This window comes from Chiloscyllium plagiosum, chromosome 1 (assembly GCF_004010195.1).
Source record: "Chiloscyllium plagiosum isolate BGI_BamShark_2017 chromosome 1, ASM401019v2, whole genome shotgun sequence".
NCBI lineage: Eukaryota > Metazoa > Chordata > Chondrichthyes > Orectolobiformes > Hemiscylliidae > Chiloscyllium > Chiloscyllium plagiosum.
In genome coordinates, this window is record NC_057710.1 from 134,138,018 (window position 1) to 134,165,778 (window position 27,761).

A 27,761-nucleotide genomic window follows, 5' to 3' on the forward strand; every position below is an offset into this window, starting at 1 on the left:
TACTCTATGCTACTTTCTCCCCACCCCCACCCTCCTCTAGCTTATCTTTCCACGCTTCAGGCTCACTGCCTTTATTCCTGATGAAGGGCTTTTGCCCGAAACATCGATTTCGCTGCTCATTGGATGCTCCCTGAACTGCTGTGCTCTTCCAGCACCACTAATCCAGAATCTGGTTTCCAGCATCTGCAGTCATTGTTTTTAATCTCATAAAGGAGGTATGGCTACTCCGCCCGGTCAAATGCTTTCTCTGCATCCAAGGAGACGACCAAGCCCAGAATCAAACCTTACTGGCACATCTGAACCATATTTAGCACTCTTCTAATATTATTAGAGGATCTGGGAACTCTACCTGGTCTTCCTTTACAAAGAAGGGCAAGACCTTCTCCAACCTCAATGCCAGCATTCAGCAATATTTTAAAATCCACATTTAATAACGATATAGGCCTATACAAAGTGCAATCCTCTGGAGCTTTCCTTCTCTTGAGAACAAGAGAAATATTTGCTTCTCGCAGAAAGGATGGGAGGCAGTCCTGACAATACGAATAATTGTACTTTTCCAACATTGACATGGGCAGCTTGTCTATAAACTCCTTATAAAGTTTGCTCTGAAATCCATCTGGACCAGGCGCCTTACGACCCTGGAGCTGCCTCACCGCCTCCTGTATCTCTTAGATTTTCAGAGGGGCATTCAAAAGAGATGCCTGTTCTGAAGTTACGCCTGGTAGGGCCACGGTCTTAAAAAAAAGACTCCATCTTCGCCAATCTGTCTTCACAGCCCTCTGACCAGTACAATCCAGAGTAGAACTTCCTGAATGCTGCATTAATCTTTTTGGGATCACAGGTGATAGTACCAGCACACAGTCTAATGGATGTGATAGATCGGGAGGTACTCTTCTTTCTGGCCAAGCACGCCAAATACTTACCTGGTTTATCACCATACTCGAACAACCTCTGTTTTGCAAAGGAAATCTCCCTCTTTGCTGTCTGGATGAATGCAGCATTCAGAGTGGCCGAGGTCAGTAATCCACTGTCTCGGAGTCTCAGCCGCGCCTCGAGGATACACTGCTGCTCTCACTTCTGCTGCTTCCAGGTCGGCGAGTAAGAAATAGTCAAACCCCTTGGCAGTCTCCCAAAGCACCGACAGATTCCTGGCCGTATCCGAATTAGTGACCCAGAAAATTTTAAATTTCCATGAAAAATACTCAATGAACTGGCTATCTTTCAGGAGAAAAGGATCCATGAGCCAGTGCCATGAAGCCTGTCCCATCGCCACCGGCCTTAACTTCCATGTACACTGCCGCATGATCAGAAATGGCCATGTTAAAGGCCTCCTTGTTTCATGACTGCTCTGCCAATAATTTCTATTCCAATTCACTTTGTCAGAATAATATTTAACTCTCTAAAATTAATTGTCTGCCAGTGAATATTTTTAACTGGCATATGATTTTTGACATGAACTAATAAATAAATGTCAGCCTGGATTGCTTGAAGGAAAGTAGTGTCTGACTTCATTTATAGAGACATAAGTTTAAAAGGCAAAGCAGTTGTATTATTGACAAATTAGCTGGAGCACTCTTTTCCATTCTGGGCACAATACCTCAGAATGGATATCTAGGCTTGGCGAGGGTGCAGGTGGGCTTTACAAGAATGGTACTAGGAATGCAGGGAACCCTTCCGTTACAAAATGGGTTGTTCTGATCTGGAAAGCAGTGGTAGCAACTTCACTAGAACCATTCAAAAGAGAATGAAGTAAGTATGTCAAGAGGAAATTTTGCAAGGTTTAAGGAAAATGAAGGGGAGTGGGATTAAATGAATAACTCTACCAGAGACTTTGCATATGCAACTTGGACTTAATGGCCTTCTTCTGTGCTTTACCATTCTGTAATTCCATGGTTTTAGATGCATTTAGTATCATCACTTTGGATGCCACGCCAGCATTGCAATGCACAAAGAAAGTGAGAGATTGAAGTGTTGGAGAAGATGTGGAATTTGCACTCATTTGTTGAATAGAAAAAAAAATTGCCCCCCACTGATATACAGGACATCGGTGAGCCAACACCTCCATCACTGTGCGCAGTTTTGGTCTTTTTAGTGAACAAAGAACGTAAATGCATTGGAGATGGTTCAAAGGAGGTTTACTACATTTGATTCCTGGAATGAATGGATTGTTTGATGAGGAAAGATTGGACAGGCTGGGCTTAAATCCATCAGAGCTTAGAAGAGTGAAGGATGAATTGATTGAAATATGTAGGATCCTGAATGGTTTTCACAAGGTTTTTGATTACATTATACTATGCTAATTTCTCATAAAAATATAAAAAGATTTCTCGATTTGGACATGAAAAGGATGTTTCTTCTTGTGGGTGAGTCCAGAACAAAGCAACAGTTTTAAAATTTGGGGTTTTCCTTTGAGAATAGAGAGAAGGGGATTTTAATTCTCTCAGAGGATTGTCTGACTGTGGAACTCTCTGCCTTAGAAAGTGGTGGAGATGACTATTTTTAAGGTGGAGTTAGATTGATTCTTCTCGGAAGTAGAATCAAATATTTTCAGGAATAAATGTGACTGTGGAATTCAGATGACCACTGGTCAGACAAAATGTTATTGAATGGCAGAACAGGGCTGAAGGGCCAAATGGTCTACACCTGTGTTTTGTAAATAAATCACAGCCATTATCTATCACAAGCATCAAAATGAAAATAAACTCCCAACAGTGCATAAGTAATGACAGTTAAACAAATCTACAACTAAGCAACTTTTTGAGTTGAGGTCTTCAATGCTGGAAATCAAATGGGGTGGAGAATACCGTGGGCGGCACGGTGGCATAGTGGTTAGCATTGCTGCCTCACAGCGCCAGAGACCCAGGTTCAATTCCCGCCTCAGGCGGCTGACTGTGTGGAGTTTGCACATTCTCCCCATGTCTGCGTGGGTTTCCTCTGGGTGCTCTGGTTTCCTCCCACAGTCCAAAGATGTGCAGATCAGGTGAATTGGCCATGCTAAATTGTCCGTAGTGTTAGGTAAGGGGTAAATGTAGGGGTATGGGTGGTTTGCGCTTCGGCGGGTTGGTGTGGACTTGTTGGGCCGAAGGGCCTGTTTCCACACTGTAAAGTAATCTAATCTAATCTAAATCTAAATAATGGGATGTTTGGATGAAGCAATCCTGGGAACTATGCAATCATAGTCTAGAATTTACTGCTGCACAGAGGAATAGATGTGATGGATTGGGTTTCAATGTGTTTTCTTATTTTACTTAAATATGTCATTATTTTCATAGAGGCATTAATGATCACAACATAATAAAATTTATATTCCCCTATGTTTATTGCTTGTGCTGTGATTTATTTCCCATTAATCAATCAACAGTGATTCCTTTTGTTCGAGCCAGCAGAAAGATGATACGCTTATTGAGACAGCGAGCTGAAGTTATCCAAGAACGATTGCAAGGACAGAAATTAAGTAGAAACACCATTCATCATATATTGATACAAAACACACATATAAGAGAGAGAGTGATTTTTACTGAAGTAATCACTAACCTGTTGCCCCACTGTTATTTATGAGACTGCTCAGGATGTATTCAGCTTTCAAAAGTTTGCCTGTCAACATTAAAAGAATGTTACTTGATTCAGGAAGAATTAATAATGCAATATTTCTTTAGATGATAGTTTGCAGTGACTGTGGTGAGAAAAGGAACATTATACTCTATACAGGTTTGACAAACAGTCTGAAGAAGAGTCACTGAACTCAAAACATTAACTCTGTTTCCTCTCCAGAGACAATGCCAGACTGCTGACTTCTCCAGCACTTTCTGTTTTTGTTTCCTGCATTTGCAGTTCTTCTTTTTATTCAGGAGACAATGAGACTTATTACAGGCTCCTGGCATAGCTGAAACTGTGCACTGAAGTCGCATTCCTAAAACCTGAGCGTATAACCTAACTAAAACTGTAGCATGGAGTCATAAGATACTGCATGGTTAGAGGTATTGTGTTTTGGATGAAATGATAAAAATGTGCCTTGGTCTCCCTTCTCATTTGGACATAAAATATTTCATAATGCTTCATTGAAAAGAAAATGCAAATTCTCCCAATATCTGGCCAATACTCATCGCTCACCTTGAATAAATTCAGATTAAAAATGGATTATTTGTCACTTGGCTCATTGCTGTTTGTGGGAACTTTCTTTGACTGTTGTACTTTCTACATTGCGATGGTGATTGTAATTCACTGACTAGAAAATACCTTGAAATGTGAAGCTGTAAAAGGCATTGTATCAAGATATATTTTTTAATGATTAATAAGTAATACTTTGTTTGTAGCATCTTGACATAGCAAAACATCCCAAAGTAGAGAACTTAAATAATTTTCTCTGCTTTCTTTGATCCTGAAATATAACGTTGCCTGGCTGAGAGAATGTGCTTACAAAAATATCTCCAAGCCTTTTACCAGTGTTGTCCTGTACCAAGCTACCTGGAGGTCTCTGTGACTTCTCTTTCTTCAATGTCAAAGAGTTAATCTCTAAAATATAGATGTCTTTTTAATGGAATACACTGTCTAGAGAGACAATTTGCGCTGACTGTTGACTGGGCTGACCTATATATCCGGCAGAGTGGAAGCCTGGATTTCTCTGCATGCTGAGGAGTTTCACTTTGATAGGTCCCCCATCCATAGGTATGTGTGATTGACAAGACAGTGAGAAATATTCTCTTTACAATTCACATGCTGTGCACTGCCAGTGTTTTCAGTACTGAGTCCCTTTAATTTTCTTTTTTGCATGGTCTCAGATATGCAGTAACGATCACTGAATAACGCTTTTGCTGTACCTTCCAGGCTGCTGCACAGCCATGTAACTGCTGCATCATCGACAGGATGCAATCCAGAGCAGATTGCAACAGAAATTCCCTGACACTGCAAGTGGGAGCATCGGGAGACTCCAATCCCTGAATCACAGAGAAGGTTGACTTTCGCAATCTTTACACAAAGGCTCCAAACCCCAAATATTGATTGGAGGTTCAGAGTGGGGGGGGAAGGAACAGGAATCAGCTAATTTCCCTTTGGCCCTCCATTCAGCTGCTGGATTTCCCAGGAAGCCCAGCCAACAGGGTTAAATTTGCTAAGTATATTAAACCAAAGACTTCCACTTTAGTTACAATATTTAGTTACAGCAGCTTAGCTGTTCTGTCTCTAAACCCTCTCTATTAAACCTAGACTCGAGCATGTTGGAGGTGGGTTGATATCAGGTTTGAAAGATTTAAAGTTTTAGCATCTCACCATATTCCAACCAAGTCAGGGTGGGTTAAAATCTACCATCTAGTATTGATGGGAATGCTGCACTAAAAGGGCTGGTCTCTTTTGAATGAGATGCCAAACTAGGAATGTGCCGAACCTTGCGAATGGAAATGAAAGTGCCCACAGCACTATTTCATAGAGAGAAAAAAAAAATCACAATTCTTCCCACCTCTGGCTAATATCTATCCCTCAATCGACACATTGCACTTTACTGTGTGCGAGCAAATATTGCTGTGCACAAATTGACTGCAGTGTTTTCAACATTACAATGATGACTACATTTCAAAAGAACTTCATTTGCTGTAGCAAAAACAGAAATTGCTAAAGAAACTTAGACTCTTTGGAAGAAGGGTCATTGGACTAGAAATGTTAACTCTGCTTTCTCTTCACAGGTGCTGCCAGACCAGCTGAGGTTTTCCAGAAATTTCTGTTTTTGTTTCAGATCTTCAACATTCACAGCTCTTTGTTCCAGTTCACTTTCTGCAGAGTATTTAGAATACCGTTTGGTCATGAAAGGTGCTACATAAACCATTTTTAAAATTATACATGAACAGGGAAGACTCCAAGTCACAAGCAAAGGTGGAAAATAAAATAACTATAAAGTGAAATCATTATGTATAATATGACTGTACAGACGCTGAACAAAGTTCACGTGTCATTCAATGAGGATCATTATTTTTACTGAACAAAAAATGAATAACTACACCTGTTAAAATAGTGGGAAATAAATTTTATCTGAATTATGACCACATTCAAACAATAAGATCACACAATGGGACTTCACTTTACCAGTAGGATGAACAGAAACAACAACTCCAAACTTATTGGCTTGACAAATGAGAACAACATAGTTTTGAATGATTCATTGTGCGTTCTGTTTGATATTATCCATTCCTGTTTCAATTTTCTTTGCAGTAATTTAATGATCTTTACTCCCTTTATTTCCTTTTCCATTTTTCCCAGTTAGTATAATACATGTTGAATTCGCCCTGAACACTGAATTTTCATTGTGGCATTTAAATAGCCATTTACCTGGCTTTAGATTTAACAAAGGCAATCGAAAATAAAAAAAAGAGCTGTATTCAGTAATGATACCGTACACTTTGCAATTTAATAGTGTATGGGGACAACAAAACTGTGAGCACTTTCTGCAATCCAGGTAACTACTGAGTGTGATAAAACATATTGGGTTACTGCAATCAGTTAGCAGCTGCATTGTTTGTATTGTCAATTGGCCTTGCTGAAATAAAATGAATATGCTGAAAGAGATAGGGAAAAACTGACAATACTAATCTGTTTTGTTAAATTCTTGATCAGAAGTATAGCAATTCAGACATCTCTCGTTTTAAATTGCTAGGGTACATTTATGAGGGAACAAAGCAACCAATTAGTATTTTCCACACTCATTCTACTCTTTTGGCTTGAAATCCCTTTCCTTCTGAGCCTTTGTGTGCGTTCAAAGGGTCAGCAGTGGGTTTGAAAAGATGGCACTACGCTTAGCAAAATGACATTCTCTCCCCCGTTCTCCCCTCCCCATCTCAAATGGAACAAAATATCCTCTTGATTAGTCAAGTGCTTGTTAATTGGAGTTTTGCCACGGAAACAGAGAAAGATCAACAGGAGTTATGTCACCTGAATTTACAGAGACTCGGGCCTGGCGAACAACCACCTGTGGTGCGATTGGTATTTCATGACAACGCCTGTGCAGGCTTTTGGCAATCTGCAGAAGTTTGCTGGATGCATCGACCCAGTATAGAAACCTGTCAATCAAAAATACTGTGGCAGCTGCTGAAGCATAGTCACCAACAGAGGTTGAGGCTTTCAGAAAAACCTGTGGAGAGAAAATACACTTTAAATTTAAAAAAACCCTACAAGGCAGATAAATAGAAATCTAAAATAAATAGTCCAATCATTAGCTTGGTGCTTCTTGTTTAATTACAAATTTATCTGTAAGGTGGGATAATTTCCTCTCATTAATATGCTAGCAAAAAGCATTGACAAAAAGCTATTAAGGCACAAAAGCTTTTGTCCCAGTGTTAGAAAAGATTGATGGCACTATACATCTTAAATGGAAAAGAATGTGGTATAATACTTAATGGAATGCCATTCAGTGTCCCTCCCACCTAACAGAATAAAATGCTGTATCACTGACTGGAAGTTAGCTATAGAGACAGAATATTAAAGGTTTTGTTGGTGATAATTTTGATGTTGAGTGATATAGTAGCCTCAGCTTTATTGGAAAAGTCACTCCTCAATATTCACCTTGATTTTCAGTTACACAGAGATGGATGACAGGATCATATTAAGTCACCACCAAAGTCAAAATTATGCTCAGTGAGTAAAGACGACATAGATCAATGTTAACAATCAGAGTGCACTTTAGTCCTGCTTTCAGTACTGTTTGGAATACCTGGACAGTGAATTGCTATTCTGACAATTCCCAGAAGAATAATGGATTGCTCAATAATCAGCAGTGCTGGCAATATCCAAAACGGAACCAGCTTAACCAAAACATGTTGAGATACAGAAGCCTGAACACACGCACCAGCCGGTTTTACAACAGTTTCTACCCTACTGTTAGAATATTGAATGGACTCAAATTTTTAACATTTCCCTATACCTATGCTTTTGTTTTTGCCACTGTTTACCTATTATTTACTATCTATGCTACTTAACTATGTGATTTGCCTATATTGCTTCAAGGCAAAGCTTTTCCCTGAGCCTCGGTATGTGTGACAATCAGTTCAAAAATTTTAATTACACTCAAGATGGCTACCTTCAGCTAAACACAACAAGGGCATAGAGGGACAGAGAGGTGGCAGGACAGGAGCAAGGCCGCCCTATGATGTTTGCATTTCAGGCATTGACAATTACAATAGCTATTTCTTAAAACATTAGACATGTAAAGAGTGAACGTGTTCTGCTATTTCGCAATCAAGTTTTGATTGTCCAGCTTACCTTGTCAAAATGACCACACAATCCACTGAAAAATCTAAGCCACTGGTAACCCTGGGTTTTTGCTGATTTCAGAAGTGTTTCAGTGCAAAAATGTATTGGAGAAAACAACATTTAAAATAAAAATAGGAGAACCCTTTACATTTAATGTCTGTGAGTTAATCAAGTGCTTTGCTCTGCATAACTTTTATATTTTACATTCATGGGGAGGGAACAACAAGCAAAAATAACCAAATTTACTGAACAATCCCAGTGAGAAAACCAATAGGCAAGCTTACAATTTTTCTAACTTTTACATTAATAATTAAACAAAAAAAAATCAACATAAGTTAAACACAAATACCAGGAAAATTGCAGTCTGCACATTAGAAAGTACATCAAATGCAACAAAAACAAATCTCAAGGCTCTACTCAGCTAATAGCCACAAAACTATCAAAGCTCTGAACTTTTTCTGATAGAACACTTGCTCTATCAAAGAAAAGTCTTTTGACTTGAAATGTGAACTCTCTTTCTCGCTCCACAGATGCTGCCAAATCTGCTGAGTTTCTCCCACACTCTCTGTTTTTGTTTCACTTTGTATCTACTAGTGGGAAGACATCAAGCAGAAACTAAATAAAATAAAGTTCTATAAGATGAACTTCTAAATGTTGATGCAGACTTCACCATATCATAAAAAAAGCTCATTCATAAAAGCTCATTTACTACATTTTTAATTATTTAGATAAATAAATTCTAATAGCAAAAGCATTTATTTAAAGCACACAATAGCTTCTAACAACAAGCATTTAAATTCATAAACCTACATCCTATAACCACTTGTAGCTTTCACTCAAACTTAAGGTCACCGTACCTCCCCCAACAGTGCTGGGAGAGATAACACATCTCAGATGATCTAAAGAGGTATCTTACATCTCCAAGATCATTCCCTGGCTATCCAAAGAAATGCACAAGGGTCAGGACCAGGGCAGAGCAGGGGCAAGTGGAGAGCAGTCTGGAAGGGAAGTGATATAAAAACTTCCCTCAAGTATTTGGTGCCTTCACTTCGGGAGAGGAGCAGAGAGCAGTCTGGGAAGGGAAGTGATATAAAAACGTACCTCAGATTTTGGGCCTTCACTTCGGGAGAGGAGCTGAGCAGGAGTAAGCAGAGAGTAGTCTGGGAAGGGAAGTGATTCTGAGGGGAATCTAAAAATTGACATCACAGGCTGTGAGTTGATTGGCTAATAAGGGATCTGCTAAATTTGAATCTGTGTTAAACTGATTCTTGTTAATTTATTGGTTACAACTTGTATAAGCAGAGATACAAAAAGAGGTAAAAAATTTTTAAAAGGTTAGGTGCTGTGTTATTTTTGCATGATGTGGGAGCTAGTGGACCCCATTGTGGTTCTCAGTGACTATGTCTGCAGTTGCTGGAAGAACTCCGCCTCAGAGTCGATGAACTGGAGTCTGAGCTTCAAATATTGTGACACATCAGGGAGGGGGAGAGTTACCTGGACCCTGTGTTTCAGGAGACAGTCACACATTCCTGAAGAAGGGCCTGTGCCCGAAACGTCGAATCTCCTGTTCCCTGGATGCTGCCTGACCTGCTGTGCTGTTCCAGCAATAAAGTTTCAACTTTGATCTCCAGCATCTGCAGACCTCACTTTCTCCTCCAGTCACACATCTTAGACTAACTAACACAAATTAGGCGAGTGGTCAGGGAGAGGAGGGTGTGGGTGTGGGTGTGGGTGGGGGTTGGCGTGGGTGTGAGTGAGGCAGGTAGAGGGATTCAGGAGGTAGAGTTGCAGGGGCCTCAGCTCCTGTCCTTGTCCAACAGGTTCAAGAGTTTTGCTCCCTGTGTGGACGGGAATGGGGACTGCAGGGAGGATGAGCCGACTGACTGCAGCAGTGTGGTGCAGGGAGCCATTCAAGTGGGGGAAGAGAAGGGAAATGTTGTTGTAACTGTGGATAGGATAGTTGGAGGCATAGACAGTGCTCTCTGTGACCAGGATTGAGAGTACCGAAGGTTGTGTTGTCTTCGTGATTCAAGGGTTTGGGATATCTCATCTGGGCCACTGATGAACTTGGAGTGGGAGGATAAAGATGCAGTAGTTGTCATCCACATAGGTACTAACAACATTGATAAAACTAGGGCAGAGGTTCTGCTAAGGGAATATGAACAGCTGAGAACTACATTAAAAAGTAGAACCAAAGGGTAACAATCTCTGGATTACTACCTGAGCCATGAACTAATTGGCACAGGGTCAATAAGATTAAGCAGGTAAATGTGTAGCTTAAAGATTGGTGTGGGAGAAATGGGTTTGAATTCATGGGGCATTGGCATTTGTACTGGGGAAGAAGGGACCTGTTTCAATGGGACAGTCTTCATCTGAACCATGCTGGGACCAGAGTCCTAGCAAATCGCATAACTAGGGCTGTAGACAGGGCTTTAAACTAATGGGAGGGGTTCCGTTGTATGGGAAATAAAAAAAAAACCCAAAATAAAGGAGGAGGTAAAAGTGCAGAACTCAGGAGATGTTATTAAAATCTCTAGCACAAACTCAAATAGGACAGAATGTATGGAAAGGGTGGGCAATCAAACTTCAAGCACACTGCACAAACAAACCACAATGAAAAGAGGGACAGTTAGTACAGGACTGAAGTTGTTTTATATCTGAATGCACACTTTATAAGGAATAAGGTAAATGGCCTTGTGGCGTGATCGACATTGGCAAGTATGATGTGATGGATGTCACAGAGTCGTGGCTGCAAGGGGATTAGGATTGGGAGCTGAATATTCAAGGATATACATCCTATCAAAAAGATAGGCAATGGGCAGAGGAGGTGGGGTTGCCTTATTGATAAGAAAAGAAATTAAATCAATAGTAAGAAAGAGTCAGATGTGTAATCTGTGTGGGTAGATTTGAGGAACTGCAAAGGTTAAAAAAAACCATAGTTGGAGTTATTTACAGGCCTCCAGTCAGGAGGTGGGGCACAAGATACACCAAGAGACAGAAAAGATGTGTAGGAAAGGCAAAGTTACAGTGATCAAGGGGAATTTCAATATACAGGTGGACTGGGAAAATCAGGTTGGTAGTGGATTGCAAGAAAAGGCATTTGTGGAATGTCTATGAGATGGCTTTTTGGAGCAGCCTATGGTGGAGCTGGGTAGAATTGGTTGGGAGAGGAGCCTAGCAGGAAAGACAGTGGGACAGCAATGGCAGGAGTTTCTGGGAGCAATTCGAGAGACACAACAGTGATTCATCCTGGGGAAAAAGAAGCATGGTACAGGGAGGATGAGGCAACCATGGCTGACTAGGGAAGTCAGAGATAACATAAAAGCAAAAGGTTTCCCACTGCCCCTCATACAATGTGATGAAGGGCAGTGGGAAACCAGAGAATTGGGAAGCTTACAAATACCAACAGAGGGCAACAAAAAAATAAATAGGAGAGAGCAGATTAAATATGAGGGTAAACAAGTCAGTAGTATAAGTGAAGACTATAAGAGTTGCTTTAGATATATAAAGGACAAAAGAGAGGCAAAAGTGGACAATAGGCCGCAGGAAAATGATGCTGGAGGGATAGTAATGGGGAACAAAGAAATGGCTGAGGAACTAAATAATTATTTCGCATCAGTCTTCATGGCGGAAGACACAAGTAATATCCCAAAAATTCAAGAGAGTGAGGGGACAGAGCTGAATTTGGTGGCTATCACCAAGGAGAAGGTGCCAGAAAAACTGAATGGCCTGATGGTGGATAAATCACTTGGACCAGATGGACTATAACCCAAAGTTCTAAGGGAGATAGCTGAAGAGGTATGAATGGTGATCTTTCAGGAATCACTAGAATCAGGGAGGGTCCCAGAGAACTGGAAAACTGCTAACGTGACACTTCTGTTTAAGAAGGGAGTAAGGCAAAAGATGAAAACTTACAGATCGATTAGTCTAACTTTGGTCATGGGTCAGATACTGGAATCCATTGTGAAGGAAGAGATTTCTGAAGTATATGGTAAAAAAGGGCAAAGTCAGCATGGTTTGATCAAGGGGAGGCCATGCTTAACAAATCTGCTAGAATTCTTTGAGTCCTTTATTGGTCAGATTATTGAGGACAGGAGTTGGGAGGTCATGTTGCAGCTGTACAGGACATTGGTTAGGCCACTGTTGGAATATTGCGTGCAATTCTGGAAGGATGTTGTGAAACTTGAAAGGGTTCCGAAAAGATTTACAAGGATGTTGTCAGGTTAGAGGATTTGAGCTATAGGGAGAGGTTGAATAGGCTAGGGCTGTTTTCCCTGGAGCATCGGAGGCTGAGGGGTGACCTTACAGAGGTTTACAAAATCATGAGGGGCATGGATAGGTTAAATAGACAAAGTCTTTTCCCTGGGGTGGGGGAGTCCAGAATTAGAGGGCATAGGTTTAGGGTGAGAGAGGAAAAATATAAAAGAGATCTAAGGGCAACATTTTCACACAGAGGATGGTACGTGTATGAAATGAGCTGTCAGAGGAAGTGGTGGAGGCTAGTACAATTAAAAGGGGCAACATTTTCACACAGAGGATGGTATGTCTATGAAATGAGCTGTCAGAGGAAGTGGTGGAGGCTAGTACAATTAAAAGGCATCTGGATGGGTATATGAATAGGAAGGGTTTGGAGGGATATGCGCCAGGTCCTGGCAGGTGCGACTAGATTGGGTTGGGATATCTGGTCGGCATGGACGAGTTGGACAGAAGGGTCTGTTTCCATGTTACATCTCTATGACTCTATGAATCTAAGTAATGAGCAGGTTAGACCAAGAAGTGCCAATGGATGTTATCTACCTCGACTTCAAGAAGGCCTTTGACAAGGTGCCACACATGAGACTACTGAATAAATAAGGGCCCATGGTTAGAAGCAAGGCGTTAGCATGAATAGAAGCTTGGCTGTCTGACAGAAAGCAGAGAGTGGAGATAAAAGGGCCCTTCTCAAGATGGCAGCTGGTGACAAGTGGTGTTCCGCAAGGCTCAGAGTTAGGACCACAACTGTTCACTTTATACATTAATGATCTAGATAAAGGAGCTGAGGGCATTCTGGCAAGGTTTGCAGATGATGCAGAGATAGGTAGAGGGACAGGTAGCATTGAGGAGATGGGAAGGCTGCAGAATGATTTGGACAGGTTAGGAGAGTGGGCAAAATAGTGGCAGATGGAGTACAATGTGGGAAAGTGTGAGGTCATGCACTTTGATAGGAAGAATAGAGGCATGGACTATTTTCTAAATGGGGAGAAAATTCAGAAGTCTGAAGTGCACAGAAACTTGGGAGTTCTAGTCCAGATTTCTCTCAAGGTAAACTTACAGGTTGAGTCAGTAGTTAGGAAGGCAAATGCAATATTGGCATTTATTTTGAGAGGACTCGAATATAAAAGCAAGGATGTACTTCTGAGGCTCCATTTGGAGTATTGTGTGCAGTTTGGGCCCGATATCTCAGGAAGGATGTATTGGCCCTCAAGCGAGTTTAGAGGATGTTCACGAGAATGGTACCAGGAATGAAAAGTTTAACATAAGAGGAACTTTTGAGGATATTGGGTTTATACTCGGTAGAGTTTAGAAAGATGAGGGGGGATTTAATTGAAACATAGAGAATACTGAATGGCCTGGACATTGTAGACATTGAGAAGATGTTTCCATTGATAGGAGAGAATAGGACCCAAGGACACAACCTTAGAATAAAGGAAAACCTTTTAGAACAGAGATAAGAATAAACTTCTTCAGCCAGAGAGTGGAGAATCTATGAAATACATTGCCACAGAAGGCTGTGGAGGCCTGGTATTGAATATATTTAAGACTGAGATAGATAGGTTCTTGAGTATCAAGGGGATCAAGGGTTATGGGGAGATAGCGGGAGAATGGTGTTGAGAAACTTAACAGGCACGATTGAATGGTGGAGCAGACTCAATGGTCTGGATGGTCTAATTTTTGCTCCTATGTCTTATGGTCTTATCTGCTCACACCGGGTCTGCTCCTCATACATCAGGCTTCAAATACCAGGGCTACAAAAGTCTTAATGTCTGCGTTCTGTTGCCATTTATAAAAGATGGGAGAAGATCTCCATTGTGGCAAAAATCCAGGCTTTAGCTTTCCTGACTGTTATGGCCTTGACTTAAAAAGAAAATATTTGAAACCACAGATTCTATCACAAAGTTATAGTAATATTATTATTTCTGTACAATAACAACTTGTCTTTGCCTTTAACGTAGGAAACATGTCAAGGTATATTGCAGAGTTGTAATAATAAAATGAATAAAATACAGTATTAAGATGTGTGACAAAAAGCTTGATCAAAAATACAGTTTATGAATGGTAGTAAAGAAGGTATGAGAGATATGGTCATGGAAAATAATTGGGAAAGCAAGTCCAGAGTACAAGATCTAGGTGGTTCGATGGTGTGGCCATCAAGGGTGGAATAATGGTTTTGGGAAATAAAGTAAGTCAAATAGGTCAAACATCCAAGGAGAAATTGCAACTATACTGGCAATAATCTTCCTTGGACGCCAGTGTGATGCTAGAGGACTGAGAATTGAGATGTATACTCTAGTTCAACATAGGGAGTTAGTTTAATCCAATCAGCTAGAGGCTAATCAATGTAACCGTTGGGTGGGAAAGCTATTGGAAATGATAATCTGGGTCAAAATTCACAGTTACTTCGGAAAATATGGATTAATTTTTAAAAAAAGCATTGATTTGTGAAAGGAAAAACATGCCAACTATTTTGAATTTTTGATGAGGTAATAGAGAAACGGTTAATGATATTATTGCAGGTCGTGTACATAGACTTCAAAATGCATTTGATAAAATGCCAAAGTTGAAGGCAATGGAAGGAAAGCAACAGTGGCAGCTTGGATGTGAGGGTGGCTGAGTGACAGGAACTACTGAGTAGTGGGGGAGGGCAAACAATGGGATAACAATAAGATTGGAAGTCAAATCACTGCTTTTCTTGATATACAATCATGCATCAGACTTCAAATTTGCGGATGACGAGCAGCAAAAGTGATTAGTGATAGAATTCATGAAGGTGAATTATGGAATGGGCAGCTGAAATATCATGCCAGCAAATGATGTGATATTTTTTGGTAGGAAGAACTAGAGAAGGCAATATGAATTAAATAGCACAATTCTAAATAGGACACATGAACCGAGACATCTGGTGGTATATGCACACAAGTCACTGAGGACAGCAGGCCAAGTTGAGAAAGTAATTAAGAAGATATAACAGTCTCTGGCTTTATAAATTGAGACATGGAGTACAAAAGTAATGTATCTATTTAAAAAAAAAGTTTGGTTTCAAATGGAGTGCTATGATCAATTCTGAGCACCACACTATGGAAAAAACATGAAAACTTTTGAGTGTGGAAAAAAATTTTCTGAAAATGGTTCCAAGGATTAGGTGGATAGATTGGAGAAACTAGGATTATATTTCCTGGAGAAAAAAAAGTTTGACAGATTTGATAGATGTGTTCCAAATCATGAAGGGTGTAGATATCACAAATGAGGAGAAACTGTTCCTATGTGTGAAAGAGTCAAGAACAATAGGTCACTCACTAAGATGATTAGCTAAAGAACCAAAAGTGGCAAGAGATTTCTTTTAGGCAGCGTGTTTTAGGATCTGGAGTGCACTGCCTGCAAGTATGGTGGCAGAAGATTCAGTTATGGCTCTAAAAGTGAAATGGATAAGAATTGAAGGGAAACACTTGTAGAGTTACAGGAAAAGGATGGGGGAATGGGCAATTGCGAAATGTATCTTGCAGAAAGCTGGCCCAGAATGGTCTCTTTCTGAGCTATAACCTGTCTATGATGATATGATCCTAGATCCTTTTCTCATGAGGATGTTGTTGACACAACATGAACATGTAATGGTTTGTAAGCTGTAGAATATCCTGGAAAAATATGTCAGTAGTTTGGTTTTTATGTTTTACTTTATACCATCAATCTGGGTTGGATATGCAAACAAAATGCTTAGCTGTATTATAATAATGGTGTTGTAAGAAGAACAGGCAAGTTTCTGCTCTTGCAAACTCCTATGTCAGCCAAGTGTTTTTTTTTTACCCAGCGTATTGAGGATGGAGTTGAAGAAGGCCCAATAACTGGAATTAACCAGGTCTCAATCTTGCTTGACTAATCACTTCACCCCTCTCCAATACTCTCCCACTATCAACCCCTCACAATTGTTTCTTATCCTCTCTAGATCTTTTCACTGAACTTGACATTTTTTTGCCTTAAATTGGGATCACAATGGGAAAATGTTTGGGAACACCTGCTGTACAATCTTCTGAACTCTACTGAGTTCAAAAATCTTTCATCATGCTGTTGCTTCCATCATTCTGTGTTTGTTTTTTCACTAGCTTCACTAGGGATGGACAATAAATGTTGGCCCAGCCAGTGCTGCCTACATCCCATGAGTGAATAGAATAAATCAGGATCTTGTTTGTAAATGACAAGGCACCGATTTGCATGATCTCTCATTATTACCTCAGCACACCTCATTTATGTGTAAGTTGTTTTTTTCCCAGGTATTGATGAGAAACTAGGAAACACAATTCCTGATTTAAAAGTCAGCCTGCTTGGTTATCTAGTGGCTGCAGTTCACTGGGGTTTTCTCCATGTCTCCACCTTAGCTAGCCTCCACCAAAACCACATGTGAGAATCCCACAACTCGACATGGACAGCAACAGTTCAAGAAGGTAACTCATCACCACCTCCTCAAGGACAACTAGCAGTGGGGGGACAATAACTGCTGGCCAGCCTGGGACACTCATGCCCCACAAGAAAATTTAAAGAAACCTCTCAGTGCTCTCTCCAGGCCAGCAAACCACCTGTACCTTAATTGTGATGCAACTGACTGCTTCCATGGGTCTACTGGGAATCTGTGTGGGATCTTTGAACCCTCAACCCGTGAATGTGTCAAGGCGGTTACTGAAGCAATTTGTTCGTATTTGCACTACTTCACCTTATTTTCCATAACAAGCTCGGTGTTGCAGTTAGGGCAGTGGGCTTTGCCAACAACTTAACCCCATGTGAGAATTAGAATTAGAATTAGGTTTATTGTTACATGTACTCAAGTACAGGGATACATGAGTATAGCAAAAAATGTACAAAGTCGCTATTTCCGGCACTATCTTAGATACAAAAATGCCTAGGTTGAAAATCTTCAGTATTAGGTAGAAAAATGAAGAAATACAGTTAAAAGATCAGCATTACAATCCTTATAAAGCTAGATACCTGCACAACATCTTAGGTATAAATTAGAACAACAAAGCAGTAAGGGTAAACATTCAGCATTACACTCCTAAAGTCCTAAAGCATGGAGTCCACGCTGGGCTTCCTCAAGGCCGGGAATCCCTCAAGTTTGCACTGGCTCAACTCTGCACCACTGATGCCATCTGAGGAATGGAGGTATGTAGGGAGAAGAAAAGGATGAAAAAGAGAAAAAAAATCACGAAAAGAGGAAAAAGAAAAGAAATGGATGGAACAGTTGAGCTCTAGCTTAAGAACCCTACTCTGCCATCGTCTTGCTGTAGCTGCCTGGAAATGTCAGTGGTGTGCTCACCAGAATGTGCACCTGAGACTAATCTAGGAATTAGTGACCAACCAACTCCTAGATTAGTTGGATTTAGGAGTCAACTAATGAGCAGTCACATTCAGGTGGCTGTTAGGTAGCCATTTAGGCCTTATCTGACAAAATTTTCCCAAATTTTGACTTAAGTATGAAATTTCAGGATGTTTCATGGAGCCTTAAAGGGAAACTCAGGCTGTCCTTTCTTGATGTTCAGAATCTTATTTGTTTTTCTTTCTCATCATAAGTTTTAAACTTTCTTGCCATTGCCTGTGTCATTCAGACACTGGGAAAATTCTGCCCTTTGTATCTTTTACAATGGCCTTTACCATTCTCTTTGGCTTTATCATCATCAATTCTTTCATCAGGTCATTTCACCCGCCCACATTCAACCTCTGACCTTCCCTTTTGTTCTCATCTTTGTCTTCCTTCTATTGTCTTACAATGTCTTACATTTCTAGTCTTCTTCAGTTCCAATGAAAGATCACCAGTCTTGAACATTGACTCTCTTCCTCTCTCCACAGCTGCTGCCTGAGCTGGGAAGTATTTTTAATACTTTTTTAAATGCTTACTAATTGGAATTGTCTTTATTATGCTGTAATTTGCCAATGATGTGCTGCTGATCACCACATGCTTGTACAGAAAGCTCTGTAAACGTTGGAGGATGCTTGTCACAGAGGCCTACAGATGCACAGCGCGGAAACAGACCCTTCAGTCCAACTCATCCATGCTGACCAGATATTCTAAATTCATCTAGTCCCATTTGACAGCACTTGGCCCATATCCCTCCAAACCCTTCCTATTCATAGCGAGAGTGTGGTGCTGGAAAAGCACAGCAGGTCAGGCAGCATCCAAGGAGCAGGAAAATCATGTTTTGGGCAAGAGCCCTTCATGCACCCATCCGGATGTCTTTTAAGTGTTGTAATTGTACCAGCCTCCAATAGTTCCTCGGCCAGCTCATTCCACACACGCATCACCCTCTGCATGAATACATTGGCCCTTGGGTCCCTTTTAAATTTTCCCCTCTCACCCTAAACCTATGCCCTATAGTTCTGGACCCAGGGAAAAGACCTTGTCTACTTACTCTATGCATATCCCTCATGATTTTATAAACCTATATAAGGTCATCCCTCTGCCTCTGATGTTCCAGGGAAAATAGCCCCAGCTTATTCACCCTCTCTCTACAGCTCAAACCCTCCAACCTGGCAACATTCTTATAAATATTTTCTGAACCCTTTCAAGTTTCACAACATCCTTCCTGTAAGAGGTGATTTCTGTTTTACTGCTCAAAGACAGATTATTGATACAATTAAAATAATTCTGAGCAACATCCTAGCTGGCTGAATACAATTCCTAAGGACAAATCCTGACAAGAGACTGGATAGTGCATGCTAAATCAACAGCTAAATTACATATAGTATTCTATTCGGTCACTGTTTCGTCCCTATGTACATTGGTGTTTGCACAAGATTACACTTTGAATTACAAGCCTGGCAGCAAGGCCAAACCTAAAGATCAAAGTTAAAGAATTAATGTCCAATGAAATTTGTTTTGTACTGATTTAAACAACATCGGGGATTCAGGCCTGGCTCTCTGTTGAATGTATTTGTCCAATATGGGATTGCTATTTTCTTGTGAAGGAATAGGAGGTCAGTCCTGAATCCCTGCTTTATTTGCATTAGTGGCTTCCTAAACTTACTACAATGGATGATCTTTACCTACATTGTGTATTACACTCAACAAAAACGAAGCGCAGTCATAGCCAGAGCTGAGATGAAGAGACAATCTCACATTCATATTCATCACGGAATACAGGGAGAACTAGCCATGTGGATACAAAACTGGCTCAAAGGTAGAAGACAGAAGGTAGTGGTTGAGGGTTGTTTTTCAGACTGGAGGCCTGTGACCAATGGAGTGCCACTTTTTGTCATTTACATAAATGATTTGGATGCGAGCATAAGAGGTACAGTTAATAAGTTTGCAGATGACACCAAAATTGGAGGTGTATTGGACAGCGAAGAAGGTTACCTCAGATTACAACAGGATCTTGATCAGATGGGCCAATGGGCTTAAAAGTGGCAGATGGATTTTAATTTAGATAAATGCAAAGTGCTGCATTTTGGGAAAGCAAATCTAAGCAGGACTTATACACTTAATGGTAAGGTCCTAGGAAGAGTTGCTGAACAAAGAGACCTTGGAGTGTAGGTTTATAGTTCCTTGAAAGTGGAGTTGCAGGTAGATAGGACAGTGAAGAAGGCGTTTGGTATGCTTTCTTTAATTGGTCAGAGTATTGAGTACAGGAGTTGGGAGGTCATGTTGCGGCTGTACAGGACATTGGTTAGGCCACTGTTGGAATATTGTGTGCAATTCTGGTCTCCTTCCTACCGGAACGATGTTGTGAAACTTGAAAGGGTTCAGAAAAGATTTACAAGGATTTTGCCAGTGTTGGAGGATATGAGGTATAGAGAGATGCTGAACAGGCTGGGGCTGTTTTCCCTGGAGCGTTGGAGGCTGAGGGGTGACCTTATGGAGGTTTACAAAATTCTGAGGGGCATGGATAGGGTAAATAGACAAAGTCTTTTCCCTGGCATCAGGGAGTCCAGAACTGGAGGGCATAGATTTAGGGTGAGAGGGGAAAGATATAAACCAGACCTAAGGGGCAACTTTTTTACGCAGTGGGTGGTATGTGTATGAAATGAGCTGCCAGAGGATATGGTGGAGGCTGGTACAATTGGAACATTTAAAAGACATTTGGATGGGTATATGAATAGGAAGGGTTTGGAGGGATATGGGCTGGGTGCTGGCAGGTGGGACTAGATTGGGTTGGGATATCTGGTCAGCAAGGACGGGTTGGACCGAAGGGTCTGTTTCCAGGCTGTACATTCTCTATAACTCTCTGTGACCCTATCTACCATGACCATGACTTTCTGGTTTGTTGCAAAGTCAAGACACCATTTCCTGCACTGTGTCAATAGGCTTCACTGTGGTGTGAAATAGTGGAGAATTAACAGCCACATCATATTGGAATCAAACCTCTGAAGTGACCAAGTGAACAATTCAATACTTCCACACCAGTGCTAGTCAATCAAAATTGGTGATGGGGAAATAAATTCTCATGACAACAACTCAATGATGCATGATAATAATGATGAGTCACAAAGGCAACTGTTCTTTGGCTAATTCTTGGTGTCTAAGTGTTGACCTTTCCAAGTACAATTAGAATGCTAAACAATAATAACAGCTTATACTTACATAGTGCCTTTAAAGTAATAAAATATCCAAGACTTTTGACAGCAGCATTACAATATAAAGTGTGATATCAGGCCACACAAAGGAATAGAAGTCAGATGACCAAAGGTTGGGCAAAAAGGTTAGGCCTAAACTGTATCTTAAAGGAGGAAAGTGGGAAAGAAAGGTGCAAAGGTGTAGGGACATTATTCCAGAGTTTAGTCATGACCACCAAGCAATTAAAATTGAGGTGAACTCAAGAGTTGTTAAATGTGAAAGGATGCAGAAAAGATTTACAAAAATGTTGCTAGGGTTGGAGGGTTTGAGCTATAGAGAGAGGCTGAATAGTTTGGGGCTATTTTTCCTGGAGCGTCAGAGGCTGTGGGGTGGCCTTATAGAAATTTATAAAATCATGAGGGGCATGGATAGGGTGAATAGTCTTTCTTCTAGGGTAGGGAAGTCCAAAACTAGAGGGCATAGGTTTAAGGTGAGAGGGGAAAGATATAAAAGGTACCTAACAGGCAATATTTTCACACAGAGGGTGGTGTGTTTATGGAATGAGCTGCTAGTGGAAGTGATGGAGGGAGATACAATTATAACATTTAAGAGGCATCTGGATGGGTAAATGAACAGGAAGGGTTTAGAGGGATATGGGCCAAATGCTGGCAAATGTGACTAGATTAATTTACGATATCTTATCGGCATAGACAAGTTGGACAAAAGGTCTGTTTCCATTCTGTACATCTCTATGACTCTAAGAGGCCAGAACTCGAAGTGCTCAGATATTTCAGAGGAATTTAAGGAGATGCCAAATATAGGGAGAGATGCCCATTGTGAGATTTCAAATAAGGCTGAGAATTTTAAACTCAAGATATTGTTTGACAGGAGACAGCATAAGAAAACTGAGCAGCGTTTAGAGAATGGGACTTGTTGCATGTCAAAACGGAAGCAAAGGTTTCGATGACCTCAAGTTTATGTTGGATAAAATTTGGGATTGTACTGGAAAAGCTGAGTCTGGAGGAAATAAAGGGATGGATGAGAGTTTCAACAGCAGATGAGCAGCGATACTAGTGAAGTGGAGCGACGGAAATGCTACCTTAGCAATGGTACGAATATGAGATTGGATAATGGCTGTTACATAATTTAGCAACAGTGGAGGAGTTTAGAGAGGCTGTGGTGAACACTCAAAGTTGAATGTTCTCAGCTTACATGTGAAAACTAACATTGCATAGAAGAGGGCCAAGGAACGATTCTTGGGCCCATCAGAGCTAATGATATGTGACCAGGAATAGAAGCCATTGTGACTGATTCTCTGATTATGAATCGATCAATAGAAATGGACCATATGACAGACACAATGCACCCAGCTTGGTGACAATGGAGAGGGATTGTAGGGCAATGATGTGGTCAACCATGTTAAAAGATGCAGACAGGAGAAGGGTGAGGACGGAATTGTTACCTTTGTCACTGTCACGGAAAATTTTGTTTGTGATTTCCAGTAGTTTGACAAGATGGAAACTTTTTCAGATAGATTCATATGGAGGATTCCAGGAATGATGGGAATGGATTTGGTGACTGACAATATAGTCAAGGAGAGAAGAAAAGAGGTTGGAAATGGGAATATAGCTTGCAAGGACAGTGTATTTTTGGAATGGTTTTTTGGAAGAAATGGATGATGTCAGCAAATTTAAAAGAAAGAAGGACAACCCCTGTAGAAAGAGACAGCCAGTTAAAATATTGGCTAAAATGGGGGGCAGGAGAGGAGGTTAGGTGATCACCAGTTTAGGGGGGATATGACCAATGGAACAAGAGGTAGGTTTCATGGACAAGATAAGCTCAGAGAAAACATAACAGAATGTAAGAGAAAAAATTGAGAAAGCTGCTCAGGAGAAGGAGTGAAATCATAAAAGCAATCGATCGGGTTGTCATAACCTTGGTGACAGAGAAGTCCAGCAATTCATTTTACTTGTTGATGGAGGTGAGAGTGGAGGGGATCAGGAAGAGTGTTTTGAGAAGAAACTTTGCATTCTGGAATGATCCGTGAATCATAAGTAGTTTTAGTAGATGAGAGCAGAGCCAGTAATAGTTTAAGAAGTCCAAACATGGCTGGATGGTTAAGCACATTGTGTGCTATATCCGTTTAGTTTTATGTACCTTAAACTTATGGAGCATAACTGAATAGCACTAGAGGGACATCCAGAGTGAGAAATAATAATGGTTTTACGGTGGATTATGATGTAAACGATATAATATATAACCTTATGACAGGTAAGACAATACGATATGATGAATGGAAGGAAACTTATTCCATACGGATTCAGAATTTTATACCGTAAACTTTCCCTAAATCATCCTTTTTTACAAGAAGCTGAATTAGCAAATGCTCAGAATTTTTACATTGTTGCTATGTTGTAACTAACTGGCTTATTATTGATTGGGAGATATGATGATAGTAGTGTTGCCATGTGGAGAATGCTACTTTGGGGTTATTTTTAGGTTACAGAAACATCAGCATTTCCCTTTACATGGTAACTGATACCATGTAACTGAAATTCTATACAGAAATGATTTGTTAGAAAGCTATTGTCCAGCTCTGTTTAATAGTGTATAATGTTTTCCACTTGTTAGCTCTCTCCCTTTTTAACACTTGCTATTAAAATGTTTAACAGCCCAATCAATGAAATAAAGTCAAAAGCAATCTTCGCGGTACACAGGTTAAGAGTTGAAGCAGCCATAAAGAAGAATAATACATAATTAGGTGTGAAATCGGCAGTGAAAGATTAACATCTTTATTTGATCCAGGTTTGGAATATACATGCTTTTCTAAATTACTAAAAAGCGAGCCAAACAATACAAGACATAAATAATAATATAAATAGCTCTCCAAATTCAGCTGCCTGTGATAAAATTAAACTCCGCACAGCAAATACTATAATTACTTTATATCTTCATTGAATCATTTAGAAATGCATTGCTCCTACTTTGTTCACTGCGCACCATGCTTGTCTCTTTTAAGCTATTGTGTCATTGGCAACTCGTTCCTCCTTCCTTTGCTCCATGAGAATAATCCCTTCTTCAAACTCCATTAGACAAACCATTAGACCACTGGTCCCCATCGGCAGATACCGTTTAGCTCAATTACTCGTTTTAGCTAAGAATTCACATCTAGCGCAAACCTTTAACATGAATTTCACTTTGTGCATCAACTCAAGCAAAGAACATCCAGAACTATAAATCAAAAATAATGTTATAAAAATTAATTCACATCATTGTCTAAATATGATAAGCTTAATGGTTTAAAGATATGTTGCCAGCTAACATTTGGCTTTTTCATGAATTAAAACAAAAAGTTAATTTTGTTCCCCTCTATACTGGAGACATATTCATGTTTAACAATAAGTTATTGAAGTCTTCAGTCAGAATGTTTTATATGAGCTAAACATTGTTTTACTTTTTCAATTGATATTCTTGAATCATTAAACTAAAATTAGAACCAAGTAAATTTCCATATTAAATTCATAATTTGTACAATTTGTGTTACAGAAAATTGTTTTTTTTCCCTCTCTTGTAGTCTGTAATTTAATCCTTGGACTACTGACAGACTCAACAAAACTGAATTCTGGGAAAAGTTTGGCTCACATACCCATTAATAAAATGGAAACTACACGAATTTACGATAGTAAATCAAAATCAAAATTGCAGACTGTTTGAAGCACATTCTCCAACATAAGGTACAAAAATAAAATTATATTTCTGCTTAAAGTAAAATATGTAAACATTGTAATTCTGCCAGTGTCCCTTTTTATCCCTATATTCACATTTTTTTCTGCCTAACTGTGTTTCGAAGTTCAATTCTAAATTTAACTTAATCAAATAAAATGTTTTTCCTTAAAAAAAAACGTTGAATCTTCAATTTGTTTGTCTACCTCATCATCATCCTCTTTAAACAATCACATTGGCTGAGAGTTGTTAAAGACTTGAGTTCAAGCCAGCTAAAAACCTAGAATATAAACAATGAGTTGGCCACAATATATGCAATTTTCATACAGTACTTTTTGGAAATGATTTTCACTCCCAAAACTCATCAGTATCACTAAAAGTCAACCCATCTACAACACTGAATGCAATACTACCATTTATCTGTTAGAATTCTTTGTAAACTCCTTGGAAAAGACAATCAGCTTGGAGTAGATGCACTGAAATAATGCCCGGTGGAGTTCCTGTACAGCACTTTGACTAAACATAATAAATCTTCCTTTGCTGGTCTAAAGAAAAACCTACTTCCCCATGCAGTATAGATTCCAGTATGCTACCCATACTAGAAATGCCTAGTGCTCATGCAAAAAATGCAGAATTTGAAAATTCATCACATTTTAGTTAAATAGAAACTGGCCCGTATTTCCTTGAAAGTAAAATATTAAAAGTGATCCAATTGAGACTGGGGGAAGCAGTGGCATAATGGTAATGTTACTGGATTAGCAATCCAGAACACCAGGCTAACACTCTGGGACTTGGATTTGGATCTCACTGTGGTGAAATCTGAATTCAACAAAAGCCTGGGCTAAGTAGCTGGTCTATTGACAACAATGTAACCAATGTGAATTGTTGTTAAAAACTCATGTGCTTATAAATATCCTTTAGAAAGGAAATCCTTGTCTGGTTCATATATGACACCAGACCAATAGCAATTGTCCTCTGAGCTACTAGGAATGGACAATAAGTCTGGCCTAGCTTTTCACAAATGAAATTTAAAAAAATGTTTAGATGTCCTGCAATGAGTAACACCTCCTGACTCCCCAATGCCTGTCCACTATCTACAAGGCACAAGTCGGGAGTGTAATAGAATACTCCTCACTTACCTAAATCAGAGCAGCTCCCAACAACACTCAAGAAGCTTGATACTATGCAGGACAAACCAACTCACTTGAATGGCATCATATCTATCAACATTCAGTCACTTCACCACCAATGCTCAGTAACAGCAGTGTATGCTAACAATATGCAATGTAGACAGCACCTTCCAAACCCATGGCCACTTCTATCTAGAAGGGCATGGGCTGCAGATGCATGGAAGCACCGCCTAGAAGTTCCCTCTGTGCCAATTATTATCCTGAATTGGAAATATATCGCCATTTCTTCAGTATCACTGGGACAAAATTCTTGCATATCCTCCCTAGCGGCATTATGGGTCTACCCACAGCACAGCAGCAGTTCAAGAAAGCAGCTCACCATCACCTTCTCTAGGTGAGTAGACATGGGTATTAAATCTGGCTCAGCCAAAGATGCCCTTGGTCCATGAGTGAATTTTTTTAAAAATTGAACATATTTGATTGTGTAGCTAGAAACTATTTTCCCTGTTGGAAGATCAGGATAAGGAGGCATAATCCTAAAATTTGACCTGGATGACTGATGTCAGTAAGTGCTTCTTCACATAAAGCATCATGCAATCCATCATGATTAGTCCAGTTTACAATTTCAACTCTGGAATTAATGGTTTGTGTTTATGCAAAGCATTTAATGGTTACAGATCCAAGATGGATAAATGAAGTTAATATAGAGTTCAGTCAAGAGCTAACCATATGGTGATAGTGACACAATTGACTGTATAACCTATTCCTTTTCTCTTGTTCCTAACGTTTCAGGGTTGAAAGTGATAATTTTTTCATATGCTCTTGGGATCGCATAAAAGAACATATTAGAATTATTATGCCCATTTTTCTAAGTGCTACTGATTTATAAGACCGTAAGTAAAGTGTAATGAACTGACAGCGGGAAATTCTCTTCATTTTTACTTCAGTGTGTTTTCTAGAATAGCTGTCAAAGGGGTAGATATTAAACTGCTGCACTCCAGCAGCACAGAATCAAGTAATTGGTATATATACAGGGAATTTGGATGAGGACTGGAAAATGTCCTAAATTAAGCTCCTTTGTGGAGAAAGGACAATGATAAAAATAATCTATGCCTGGGTATGCAGGAGCCTATAACTGCAGATTATCATCTGTCTCCTTTAATAGACTGTGGTCCTGCAAGTGAACTTGTGACTAATTGACTCTGCTTGAAAATTATAGTCTGCCTGCCAGAATAGCCCTCATATTTCAGAGAAAATAAGTGACTTGTTCTTTTGTGTGATCTCACCAAATAAAATGAAAAGCACTACAAAAGCAGCAGAACAGAAATTATACTGGTTCTCAAGTGGTCATTAATTATACACATCGACTCTTGGCAAGATTCCTACTGCCAAGAGGGAGCCTGCCAGTGCCCGACTGCAAATTCCAATGGTGGCATACCACTCTCCAGTACCAGAGTTGTTAAGTTGGGTATTTAAAGGGTCCTTGGAGTTCAATGGAATCTCAGTCTAGTAGGTTGAGCTGAGACTGGAAAGTGTATGGGTCCTTCACAAAGGATTAGTATGTCATAAGACAGTCTCCCTTCATTTCCTGATTTTGGGGCAACTATCACCATTACTTAAAGGACTCTTCAACTACTTTCAACTTAGTTGCTGATTGATTTCTACCAGCTGCTGCTAAGCTAGAAGTGTTTAGCAGTGGGTACTGTTAGCTAAAGTTTTTGATGTTGACAAGCAGTGGTGTGACATGTGGTGAGGGCCTTTGTTCTGATTTCAAACATTCTGCTCAAATCACTTACTCCCAATCCTGACCATAGCAGCTTTTCTCCCACTCGATCTGCAGCACGGTCAGGACAATTAGCAGAGGCAACAGACAGGAACACAAGCTC

The 27,761-nt window shown here is 40.0% G+C and overlaps 1 protein-coding gene across 5 annotated transcripts in view; it reads right to left on the bottom strand.

Annotated features, from left to right (window-relative positions):
* Positions 1–27,761, bottom strand: part of alpk1 (alpha-kinase 1) — a 148,489-nt gene that overhangs the window by 35,081 nt on the left and 85,647 nt on the right. For all 5 annotated transcript variants that reach the window (XR_006312768.1, XM_043697589.1, XM_043697569.1 and 2 more), the window contains exons 4-5: positions 6,916–7,114; positions 3,535–3,594 (exon numbers count right to left, since the gene is read on the bottom strand). Coding sequence is in view for 4 of the 5 variants with exons in the window: in XM_043697589.1 (XP_043553524.1) it covers positions 3,535–3,594; positions 6,916–7,114 (259 nt within the window). In the remaining variant the exon portion in view is untranslated. The remainder of the gene's footprint in view (positions 1–3,534; positions 3,595–6,915; positions 7,115–27,761) is intronic.